An 11,951-nucleotide genomic window follows, 5' to 3' on the forward strand; every position below is an offset into this window, starting at 1 on the left:
CAGTTGGAACCTTTCAACCTTCCTCTTGCACATACGTGGTATAATCAATTCGCCCTTCCCCCTCGTACAAATCCTTTATGATCTCATCCCCTCTGTCCTCACCTCCTTTGTCCAGGTATATGAATAAAAGGAAGGATATCTTGTACTGTGTATTGTGCGGCTATGTGAAGGTTAGAGAGTTGTCGTGGAGGTTGGATAGAGTACCTTTGGATTGGGGTCAGAGGGTCTCGCAGATCGTCGTCTCCCGACAGGGTTCGCTCACCGAGGGGATTTGACTTATCACCGAGTTCTGTAGTGATGCGGCATCACTGTAACGGATCCGACGGAATCGTCGTAAATGGTTTGCTGGTCCATGCATTACACATATGTAGCGAAGTGTTTTCTTGTAGCATGCATGTCTCCCAGGTCGATTGGGTTGCTCTCTTTGGGTCAAGCCTGAGCCAGAATAGAGGATGGGGAAGCTGCCTGTGTGAATTGGTACTATGCTAGGGTTAGTACGCGAAGAGTATATGGATAATCGAAGTGGACCACCTCCACCTCCACCCCACTCGCACAGACCTCCTCCTTCCCCGTATGCCCGGTTATTGCGGATAACATGCATAACTGTACTGAATGCCAAAGCAATCAATGTCGTACTTCTCTTCTCCATCTCCACTATCATCATCATCATCATCATCTTATACCTTCTATACCTTCCGTATACTCACTGTCCTTCTGCTACCTTGACTACACCCTGGGATCCTGATCAACCATCATGAACAATATAGAGTCTTCCCCCCTACCACACAACCACAGCAATCTCACCATACCAGAGTACACCCCGACTCCGATGGACGAGATTGAAAAGGTCAGCTTATGTTTCCCCACTCCCCTTTCGATTCTTCACTGGCCAGTCCAAGCTGACCCCACTCAGATATACACAAGACTCAACGCCCGATTCGACTCCCACGCGACACACAGCCTGGCATACAGGCTCTACAATCTCAAACAGCTGGGATACCTCATACAGGATAATGAGAGGAGGATTCAGGAAGCGGTATATAGGGATTTAGGTAAAGGGGCGTTCGACGTTAGTTCGGGTGATGTAAGTCCACACACACACTCCCTCTTCAATACCCTTCAGGAAGGCATCAGCCATCTAATGTGATGTACATTTCTAGCTATGGCCGATCCTCAATGAGATTAATTTGGCGAGGAAGAGGGTGAAAGGTTGGATGAAAGATGAGAGTAGGTTGTGGGATGCTATGTTTTCTTTCAAATTTATGAGTGAGCGATATCTCTTTCTCCCTTCCTTTGTATAACTTCCTAGAGAGAAAGATGATGATGATTGACGAATTGACGTTTTGCTAGGACCGAGAATCAAGAAACAACCTAAAGGGGTTGCATTGGTGTGTATGCTTCCTGACACCTTTTCAGTAAAGGTCAGATGGCCTGCTGACGATGATATATTCGAAACGTATTCAGATCATCTCAGCCTGGGTATGTCTTTTGACTCATGATCTTGATGCGGATTCGACGCTAATTCGACGACATCCTTCCGTAAGAACTTCCCCTGGCAGCTCACCCTGTCTCCACTGGTAGGAGCCATAGCGGCTGGTTGTCCAGCGGTTCTCAAGGTGGGTACGGTGTCTACGTTGTAGGTCCATGAATCATGGTAGCTGATCATACTGCCGGTGTAGGTATCCGAACACGCCCCCTCCTCTTCAGCCCTCCTTGCTGAGCTTTTACCCCGATACCTTGATCCGGAAGGGTATGCGGTAGTACTTGGAGCAGTGGAGGAATCTACCAGACTACTCGAGAAACCATGGGGGCATAGTAAATATACGGAGTCAACTGAAAATCGACCAAAAGCTGATATGGACATCACAGTCTTATATACCGGCTCCGGCAACGTGGGAAAGATAGTAGCTGCAGCAGCTGCCAAGACTTTGACTCCTACTACCCTTGAAGTGAGCTGCCTGAATCCGAGCCTCCGCACGGTCCAAGCTGACATTTCGACTTAGCTCGGTGGGAAAAGCCCTGTGGTAGTTTCCTCTTGCGCGAATATGAAGATCGCTGCTAGGAGGATGTTCACGATCAAGCAGATGGCTGCTGGGCAGGTGAGTGTGTCCTATCTAAGACCTTTACCATCAAGCCGGACAAGCCTTAATGATGTTCGACTGTGCACATGCTGATTTACAGTACTATTGCAGATATGCAGTGAGTAGTACCGCTACCACTGACCCAACGGCATAGAGGCTCACAAAATGCATCAGTTGCTCCTGATTATGTGTTGGTGGTCAAAGATAAGGTAGATGAATTCATCAAAGCATGTAAAGATACGTGAGTTGTCTCCAGAATGAAATATACATGTCAATTACTGTGCATAGTGAATGTTCCAAGACTAATACCTTCCATCCCAGCGTCGATCAGCTATTCCCACCCTCTCCCTCACCATGGTCGTTCCTCCATACACCGCAATCATCCTCCATGCGAAACACAGGCGATTTCGACCGCATGATAAGCTATATTGATAAAGCGGAACAGGAAGGGAAACTAGCTCATCGAGGGGAGATCGACAAGGACAGTAGAAGAATTGGGATAAGCTTGGTGAAGACCAGTTTGAACGCTGAAGGAGAGAGTGGGGGGCTCGTCCAGGATGAGGTGTTTGGGCCTGTCATGGCTATCATACCTGTTGATGTGAGTTGGCATCATTGTCCTAGATTGCAACTGGGTGTAGCAGTCAGATTCGCCCCAATAATGAAGAGCGCAGAGATGTGAGAATAAAGTTCTAATTTGGTCGAAACGATCAGGACGTCGACGCTGCGATACAGTATATCAATGCCCGACCCCATCCGTTGGCATTGTACGTCTGCTCAGGGAAGAGATCAGTGTTCAAGAAGGGTGAGTAGGGTCTTGTTCTGCCTTGTCCGCTACCCATTTCTGAAATATGTTGATAATCCTGCGTGAGTATAGTGGTCGAGCAGACTTGGAGCGGTTCGGCTACATGGAACGATTTTGCATTTGCCACGTACGGTAAGTCAGCCTCTTCGAAAATATATCGACGTAAGAAAGCAAGCTGAGCTGGATCATAGCTCGAAATCTACCTTTTGGCGGTGTCGGCGCAAGTGGATGTAAGTAATCGTCTTAACAGTTCAAGTATGATATGCTAAGAGTCAAAACGATATAGGGGGAGCATATCATGGTAAAGAAGGGTTCGATACATTTACGCATCACAAGGGTGAGTAATCACCTCATGTCATAGGTAGGTGGAGTGATGGCTGATATGTCGATTTAACCCAAAGCTGTATTGGAAGTACCATACTTGTAAGTCACTCTAATATGAATGTCCTGTCAACCGATTATCATGGGTCATGACTGACTCGCCAAACAGCTTTGAACCATTGATGTCACTGCGATACCCTCCCTTGACCAAACTCCGAATGACCCTGTTCAAGGTACTCCTATGTACGGGTGTTAGTTACTCTCGACCTGTCTCAGTGGAGGGAGAGGAGAATAAGCTGAGGAGGAAGAAGGTGATTAAGTGGATGACAGTGGTTCTGGTGATTTTGGTAGGGGTGGGTTTTGGTGGATTGAGATGGAGTGGATTGAGGAATTAGGAGTGAACAGGTGGTTATCGTGATAATTATGGGTTTGGGTGAGAGGTATTTTGGATGCTGTATGTATAAATCACCATGTATATGTATGTATGTGTGTAGAGTGATCTCGTTTCACTTACCATCCACGTGATCTTTTGGTGCCTGATCAGACTAGCACTGTGCACGTAACTACTGTACTGTGCGAGTTATTTCCATCTGCGGAGTTGGTGGTCGGATGGGATGGGATGGGACACCTCACAACCACACAGATGGATGAGATATGGATATGATTTTCAGCAACATACATATGAGAATTCAGCACAGCCCCGTAACCTTGTCAGCGACTACTCGTGGTGTCATCCTAATCGATCTCAATTGTCGACTCAAGTAGATATCTCCTCTTCAGAGGGCAAAGGGAAACCCAACCGTAGATACAAAAACAGACCACGGTGTATCGCGTCGTCCTCGGACTGACCACGGTCAACAACAATCACATCGGCAGAGGGATCCCCTCAAGAGTCAACACCCTGTCTAGTGGAATCTCAAGGGAGGGACTAGGACTAGTTCAGCATTGACCCCCAAGCATCATTATCCCGCCTGGCGCCATTACCTCTCCTCTCCTCTCCGTCAAAATGCCATCCGACACCTCCAAACGCCCTCTCACAATCCTACCCACCTTCTCCTCCTCCTCCCGTTCACCCCACATACGTACACCCTCGACCACCTCCAAATTCACCCCCTCCTCCTCGTTCCCGCTGAAAATCCCCAGATCACTCCTCAAAGTCCTCCTCTTCCTATCATTCGTCGTGGGCTTGATATTCCTCTCGCAAGTAGGTAAAGACGGAGGAATCGAAGAAGGTCTATGGGACGCTTCGAGCTACTCCGAACGGAGGGGTACATCCCCTGGAGTGAATATACGAAAGATCCAAAATAAATTTGGACTGATTCCACCGCCAAAGCCCAAATCTCCCCCTAATAGAAGTAAAACTCTACTATTGGATGATGATCTATATTCGGATCCCGAAGAGGACTCATTACCAAGGCTGACCTCGGAGCAGGATCAGAGGGAATATATACACAACGATGAGGAACATCCCCAGAACTACATCTCCAAACCCCGTCTACCTTCTACCTCTCGCACCAATTCTAATTCCACTCGAGTGAACCACCCAGGTAAATCCAGAAGAGTAATTAGTGGATCAAGCCCCGAGAAGTATACGACCGGCCCCCTCCCCACGTTGGAGGAGGCATGGCAATTCCTCCACCCATTATTGAGAGAGGTGAAGGAGAAGTATCAGGTGATTCCACGGGAGCACGAATTGACGGCTCCGATTTTCCCGCCTTTTTTGAATGATGATTTGGTTAGTAGGTTTAGGCATCTCAGGGAGGAATGGGATGAAGGGAGTGGGGAATGGAGGTTGGTTAGTGATAGGAGGTGGTTCTTGGTTACTGTTTGTAGGCAGGTGGCAGGTGAGTTCGTGTTTTTTGTTGAGGTCTACTTTCATTGGTTATTTGAAGCTTGATATGATTGCCAAGAGGATATCAATACTGTACTCGAACTCGGAAGCAGGAAAACATCCAGAATCCACCGATAACTCGGAGGCTCTGTCTTCTCTACCTCTGTCTTGGGGATATGACATCGGACCAAAGCTAGAGCTCTCACGATGGATCGGAGCTGACAGCGCTGCATAATATTCAGGAATGCTCGCCGACTGGTTCGCTACCTGGACGGTACTGGCTGATTTCCTCGGTCCGGAGTCTTTGGTATTCTCGTTAATCGAGGGTGATTCTGCTGATGGAAGGTGAGTAGACTAAATATCGAAACTATACCATCCCCCTCCGTCCCTCTTCTCTGCTAATGTACGCTTTACCCGCCCAGCGGAGAAATCATCTCCCACGCCATGCGAGCCCACCTCCTAAACATCGGTGTACCCCCCGAAAACATCAACATCAAGACCTTCGCGCCCAAATTCGACTGGGAGCAGATCCACCGTATCGAGCAGCTCGCCAAGATGAGGAACGAAGGGATGCAACCTTTCTACGATACCTTGCCTTCTGGTTTATCTCCCGACGGACACCCATGGACGGGGATCGTATATTACAATGATGTTTATCTGTCGGCGACGCATTTCCTGGAATTGATGCATCAGCATTTCAAGCAGGATGCGGATATGACGTGTGGGTGGGATCACGCGGGGAAATGGTTCTATGATGGTTGGGTTGGGAGGGACATGTCCGGGGATTTGTATACGCCGTTCCCTGTTAAAGAGGAGGATAAGGATCTGCCGCAGAAGGTGAGTTTGTGGATCAAGCAATGGTCTCACTGCCATGATGGGCATGGCGTGATTATGACTCAATCTCACATCCCAGTGAAATGATCCTCTCTATATACATGTTCATCGTCATGCCTACTGATGGGCTAATACCCATTTGAACCTGCACAGCTCTTCCCATCATCCCCTCAGACACTCAAGCGATACGAACGCATGCTCCCCTTCCAAGTCTTCGCAGGCTGGAACGGCATAACCGTCCTCAACCCACAACCATTCTACCCGCCCTACAACGTCCGATTCCGACGAGCCAAGCCACGCACAGAACAGTTCTGGGAATGTCAAGCTTCGGAATCCAGTTTCATATCTTGGGATTTCTGGAAATACGGTTTCGGCAGAGTACAAGTGATACCCGGTGTGCACGCCACGTACGGGAAGGAGGATGCGATGTTGAGGGGTTGGGTGGAGTGGCCGACGCCTGGTCCAGGGAATGGAGCTAGGGAGGAGATCGATTGGATTGATGAGTGAGTGCTGCGATCACCACCCTCATTTAAACTAAGCCGGGAGAATGACTCGTTACCGAGGGAATGATGATTGACTTCTAATGTGTTTTGTATTGTAGACCACCAAATAAAGTTAGGTGTCATGATTGGCCTGACAAGCCTGGGAAAGGATATTGGGCATGGGTAAGTGGACTCTATTTTCGAGAGAAAAACATAAGTAAGAGAGACCAAAAGACCTATCGCTGATGCCATCATCACAACCCCAGGACACCGTCAGATGGGTCGATCCGCCAGTCCTCGAAATACCAAAATGATCTTCAGATATGGGCACCCTATCGGTCGCGAAGGATGTTTGGGGCTTGAACACCAACTGCAGTATCAAGCCTGGGAGTAACGATTTACAGGCTTCGACAACAGGTCCGGGTGTTCATCTCTCTGGCGGACAACATGCGAGAAGTCGGAGGAATGGCGGACCTTGCCCTCAACAAAACTAACACAAAGTTGGAAGAGTTCAGTCTTGGTGCTTTGATGTCTGTTAAATTTTATTTGCATTGCATGAACATAGTCGAACTTGATCTACTGGCTACATGTGTATGCGACTGACATTTGTATATATCGAAAAGAAAGCCTGGATCTTGGGATCATTCAATTTCCGATGAGTGACTTTTTGAAAAGTACCACGGATCTGTTCGCTGTGGAGGACCCTCTGGACAATAGGGCTTCGCGATTTTAGGAGACCGGCAAGTCATGAGCAAGTACTTGAGATACTGACCCAATCGACTTCCGTCGGTGATTGATCTGCTGGAAGTCCTGATGAGTCTGATCAGAAGGACTCGGTGATGCGCAGTCATTCAATGTACTACTGTCTTTCAAGACCACACGACTTCTCTATGACTGGCGAAGTCAATGATCATAAAGAGGTATTCAATCCGGACGATTCGATCGACGGGCATCATTGAGGTGTATACCAACAAGCACAACATTGCCCGACAGCCTCCTTTACGAGGGTCTTATATACCTACTGTGTAGTGCAGATACAACACCACTATCTGAAAGGGAGGATTGACAAGGGGGTAGACAACCTTTGAGCACGACAAAAGGCTGTGGCTCCCCCGAATGCGTGAGATATCTATAGCATGCCAGAACCATCTTGGGTGGGGTGGAGCGAGGCTCAAAGGATCGATCGCACACTTTCGTTTGGCATCCGACCTGATCGGATATGCTTGTGACAGTACGAAGTGCTATATATGAGTGTGGAAAGAACGGAAAATTGTGCGTGGTCTTCTCCATCCAGTTTTGATATTTGATTTACTATTGCTCATTCAGTCCGAATCTGGGTCGGAGGCGGATAACATCCCACTGTCTACTGTACTTCCTCGCCTTATTCCAAGTGGCGAAATACTGTACACCCCACATTGGATATAGTACCTCGAAGCGGCGACTTGGCCTTCGTTATGAGCTATCAATCACCACGCACTGGAGTACCTTGCGCGTATGGGATGCAGTCCTGTACACATTCATCCTGTACGAATGCGTGGCTCGGCGCCAACCCTACCATCTCAAACTCGACGTCGCCTTATTCTCCGCGATATCAACCGATGACCCCAATGGAATATTATCCTGAACCGTCGCTATACGGCCCATCACGCGAACGTTACTTACCTGCAGACGGCGGCAGAAGAGGCTCGATACCTGGGTATTCACCTCCCAAACCGCCTCCGGTAGTGCCGGAGAAGGCGGCCTGGTCCGGACAGAAGCCCCGGATATATGTATCGCAGGAATTTACTGTAGAGGAGGTACCAGAGAAGGATGAAGTTGAATCTTCGACGGGTGATGCTTTGGACGATACCGTCTTCAAGATGAACCAGCTAATGATCACTGATGGATCAGCCAAGAGCAAGAGCAAGAGCGGACACGCAAAGACACACTCGAGGTCCAAGGGCGCCAATTCGAGACATCACAGAGTGCAGATCAAAGTTCCGTCCAATTTTGAAAATGGATCGACGGGGTTCTTCAAAGACACGTACGTCAAGTGCCAAGTGAAGGCTGAACACGATTCGATCCTCGATGCATCGTCATACTGGTACAAGGTTAGAGGGCATGTCGAAGATAGAGTAACGAGCGCGCTCGAGGAAGATAACCCCGCTGCGACCTGTGAAGAAAAAGCGAGGAGCCTTCGCTCGGCGGAACGTGCGATGAAACGATATTATAACACGATGATTGGACCTAGACAAATCAAGGTGATTTATACCCGTTCCACTGCAACCGTCAACCCCAGATCAGAGCGGGACGATCTGACGGAGATCCTCTTACTTGGTCGACGGGCCGCGGACAGGCTATGGACCTCGAGAAGCGGGTTCGTGGATGCTGTGAACAGCTGTGTGTCGAGAGATGTAGGAAACAAAGTCGACGATGACCTCTTAACACCAGAGAGCGTGCATGCAGTCAGGAAGAGTGTGTCGAGGCAGCTCCAAACGCGGTTCATCAAATTCAGAGAAACGTACAAGCTTGATAGTAATACTCCTCTCCCTGCTATCGCAGCTGGAAATGGATACAAATCGTACTACTCCAACTCGGTGAGTTACGTCGAGAGTGAGAGTAACAATGGCACTCGAGTTCAGTAAGCACAGGTGCTGACCCTCAACTTACCATGTCGGTGGGGGTTATCTCGCAGAGACATCGTTCGATCTTTGCGGACAGTCGGACCAACCCAGATAGCAAGGTGAGAGGGTATCTGCATGAAGACCAGAGGGATACACTCGTAGCGAGGATTCCAGCCGATCAAATAGACCAGCAGGACGACGAATACTTGTATATCCCCTTAAGAGATGGATGGCAGTCTCAATCTCAGCACGAAACGAAACATGAACTAGAGAAGGCTATCACATTAGATGTGGACCATGCTTATGGACGGGCATTGATTCAATCTGCCAGAGATGTGGTCATCAAGGCCGCCGTCCGAGAGGCACGAAATTCGATGTCAACGCTGATGAACGCTTACAAGGCGAGTCTGCCCAGTACGCCTAAAGAGAGGACGACGCCAAGGTCCGGCAGGCGACCTTCCCTTGCCCCTTGATCTGACGATGTACAGCCACATCTTCAGACGGGCGGGGCATTAGTGTTGTTGCGGGAGGATAAGCATGTATAAGTCTCACAGTGTGAGCAGGGTCATATGTTGGGTCATCCTGATCGGTGCTGTACATTAATCGCTGCCGACCCGCCCGCAGGATCATCATATTTGCTCAGCCTCAGCGAATGTGGCAAAGCGGTTTCCCAACGCACAAGCAATCACTTCCTGTGCCTACATATCCAACCTCATGATCCGCGAGCAATCAGACTGCAGCAACAATGAGAGCTGTCGCGTGACATTGTACGCAGTATGGACATAGTCGATGTGAGTCCTATTGGTGATGTTGGATACTAGATTCATACAACGAGAGATACATAAATTAGTCGATTTCAATAGGTTCACCTCGTCCTCCCCCAGAATTACCATTCACCACACTCTTATTCCTATCTTTCTTGTTGTTCTCATTGTTCTGGGATTTGGAATTCTTCGGTATAGGCGGTGGAGGGACGGTATCAGGTACAGGTATAGGTTCGATGTACGATGCGAGGGATTTGAGCGTGGGGATGGATTTGATAGGGAATCGAGTTCTGTGTGCAAAACGATCAGCATAAAGCTCGAGGTCGCTCGACTGACGTATGTAAATAATGGTAGGGTGGGAGCTATCACTCACTTGCACATCAGACAGACGGGTCTGGGCTCGCAGAAGACTAAGCACCCATCGTCAGCGAACAGGATTTCGCTTTGCCTTGTAATGAAAAGGATAAACTCACTACTCAGACAGACACTACATACGAAACCTACGTCTAGAGTCTTATGATGACAGAAACATACTGCTCGGAAACCTACTGCGTCTTGAGGGGGGACTGCAAATGGGTGATGGCGGAGAGATGGTGGTGGGAGGTATAATGCCTGGTAATACAATATAGACACACAAGGGTTAGCTATGCTCATGGCAACAGTGCACAATACTAAGATTGTATACTGGGATTGACGAACGGCAAACTCACATGTAGATATTGTAACAAACCCCCTCGACCATTCCACTGCCAATAGATACCTTCCGTCAAATGTGCAGCCTGCTGTAAGAAGATGGGCGGCGAGGCATCTATACTTGGTGGAGGAAGGGAGAGAACGTCTATAGGGACTTTCTACATGTCCACCAAACATATGCCAATCAGATCAGCTTTTCTGCTCTGGTTGATCCCCAATGTTTAAAGTGTCCCTCAATGATGGGATCGCACGTACAGCTTTCTGAGCAGCAAACACGCAATTCATCAACCCCACATAACCTCCTCTCATCTGACCTCCACTTGCTTTCTGCACATTCCCATCGACCTCTCCATTCGTTTGAGATGGATCCAACGATGAAGACGAGGTGGATACGTTCTCCCCCGGCGTGGCGTTTATGACTAATATCCTGGTTTCGGGTCTATCGGGACCCGTCGAACTTGGTGCTGAGGGATCAGGAGCGGCTGTCGGGTCTACCAAGGCTGCTGAAGCTGATGTATGGGGATTGATTCGGTTGATGACTTTCATATGAACATCAGCTGATGGTGAACTCGACAGATATGTAGGTGAACATTCAGCTCACAACATAAAGCTTTGGTCAGAGCGGATACCATCGCTGGTGGTTCTATGTAACAATGATGGTTCTCAGCTTGAGTAGCTACAACTTGCAATTGAGCAGACCTACGGTTCAGTGAATTGACATCTCCATTTGCCAGCCTGTCTTGCTCCTCTGCTGCCATCTCTTTCAGACCCTGTTCTATCCTACTATCTAAAAGTTGGAAGGGGAGGTAGGTGTTTGGACGTGGTTTCGATGGTCCTGCAACTGCGTTCGATGGTGGCGGGTACAGCAATTTCCTATGATAGTACAATCGATACAAAGTTACCGGGGTCAGCCATTGACTGATGTACGGTGGTCTGGCAAAGTACGGTTCAAAATGTTTAAAACAGAGTATACACTCACGCTCTCCCCGCACTCGCACCGTAAACTACCACCTCATTACCCCATCTGCTCGCCAAATGAGCATTCAGAAATACCATCAGTATAGTGACGAAGTCTGGTAGCGTCATAGGCGAAGCATGAGCTTTATCTATGGCTGGTTGATCTGGAACGGAAGGTAAGGGTGGAGGTGAAGCGAGGAGTGACCATGATAATGGGTGGATATCTATGATGACCAATAGGACGGAGGGAGGAGTAGTCTTTGGGTAGGAGCTTAGGTCTGGGGCGGGCGGTGGTGGGGCCATGGTGATTTACGCGCCGATATGTTGTGATCGTTGTAAGAGTATTAGTCAAGTCAATTGTTATCTCTCTCTCGAGGATAATCTTAAATCTGGCCTCGGTGACATTAACATTCATCAACACCATATCCCATCGAACCAAGCGCAAGTTGATCGGACCTGCGGACATGGCCGCTGTCTTGATCAACAAAATCATGACGTGGTATTGTTTTCGGGATGTTATCACTTATGACCGAGTATTCGTTCCTGGATTACAAGATTTCTGAATTTTGAAGGATGAACACAT

The 11,951-nt window shown here is 48.5% G+C and overlaps 4 protein-coding genes across 4 annotated transcripts; 3 read left to right on the forward strand and 1 right to left on the reverse strand.

The window, feature by feature from the left end:
- Positions 1–754: 754 nt before the first annotated feature.
- Positions 755–3,599, forward strand: I302_102644 (uncharacterized protein; the record flags this gene model as incomplete). Its single annotated transcript, XM_065869526.1, has 18 exons — positions 755–847; positions 914–1,084; positions 1,161–1,266; positions 1,351–1,388; positions 1,465–1,479; positions 1,545–1,616; positions 1,680–1,815; positions 1,870–1,949; positions 2,004–2,099; positions 2,193–2,199; positions 2,256–2,322; positions 2,403–2,679; positions 2,793–2,883; positions 2,956–3,015; positions 3,075–3,113; positions 3,170–3,220; positions 3,285–3,306; positions 3,374–3,599. The coding sequence occupies 18 exons, from the start codon at positions 755–757 to the stop codon at positions 3,597–3,599; spliced, it is 1,647 nt and encodes a 548-aa protein (XP_065725598.1).
- Positions 3,600–4,210: 611 nt separating this feature from the next.
- On the forward strand, positions 4,211–6,665 carry I302_102645 (uncharacterized protein; the record flags this gene model as incomplete). The annotated part of the gene is made up of 6 exons (XM_019188014.2): positions 4,211–5,048; positions 5,278–5,380; positions 5,458–5,872; positions 6,023–6,372; positions 6,471–6,534; positions 6,618–6,665. 6 exons carry the CDS (start codon positions 4,211–4,213, stop codon positions 6,663–6,665), a joined length of 1,818 nt encoding a protein of 605 aa, XP_019050892.2.
- Positions 6,666–7,958: 1,293 nt separating this feature from the next.
- On the forward strand, positions 7,959–9,427 carry I302_102646 (uncharacterized protein; the record flags this gene model as incomplete). The annotated part of the gene is made up of 2 exons (XM_019188015.1): positions 7,959–8,927; positions 9,026–9,427. The coding sequence occupies 2 exons, from the start codon at positions 7,959–7,961 to the stop codon at positions 9,425–9,427; spliced, it is 1,371 nt and encodes a 456-aa protein (XP_019050893.1).
- A 373-nt stretch (positions 9,428–9,800) lies between these two features.
- I302_102647 (uncharacterized protein) lies at positions 9,801–11,671 on the reverse strand (the record flags this gene model as incomplete). The annotated part of the gene is made up of 8 exons (XM_019188016.1): positions 9,801–10,008; positions 10,092–10,128; positions 10,192–10,330; positions 10,429–10,569; positions 10,667–10,950; positions 11,013–11,054; positions 11,115–11,284; positions 11,391–11,671. 8 exons carry the CDS (start codon positions 11,669–11,671, stop codon positions 9,801–9,803), a joined length of 1,302 nt encoding a protein of 433 aa, XP_019050894.1.
- Between the last annotated feature and the right edge of the window lie 280 nt (positions 11,672–11,951).

This window comes from Kwoniella bestiolae, chromosome 1 (assembly GCF_000512585.2).
Source record: "Kwoniella bestiolae CBS 10118 chromosome 1, complete sequence".
In the NCBI taxonomy this organism is placed as follows: Eukaryota; Fungi; Basidiomycota; class Tremellomycetes; order Tremellales; family Cryptococcaceae; genus Kwoniella; species Kwoniella bestiolae.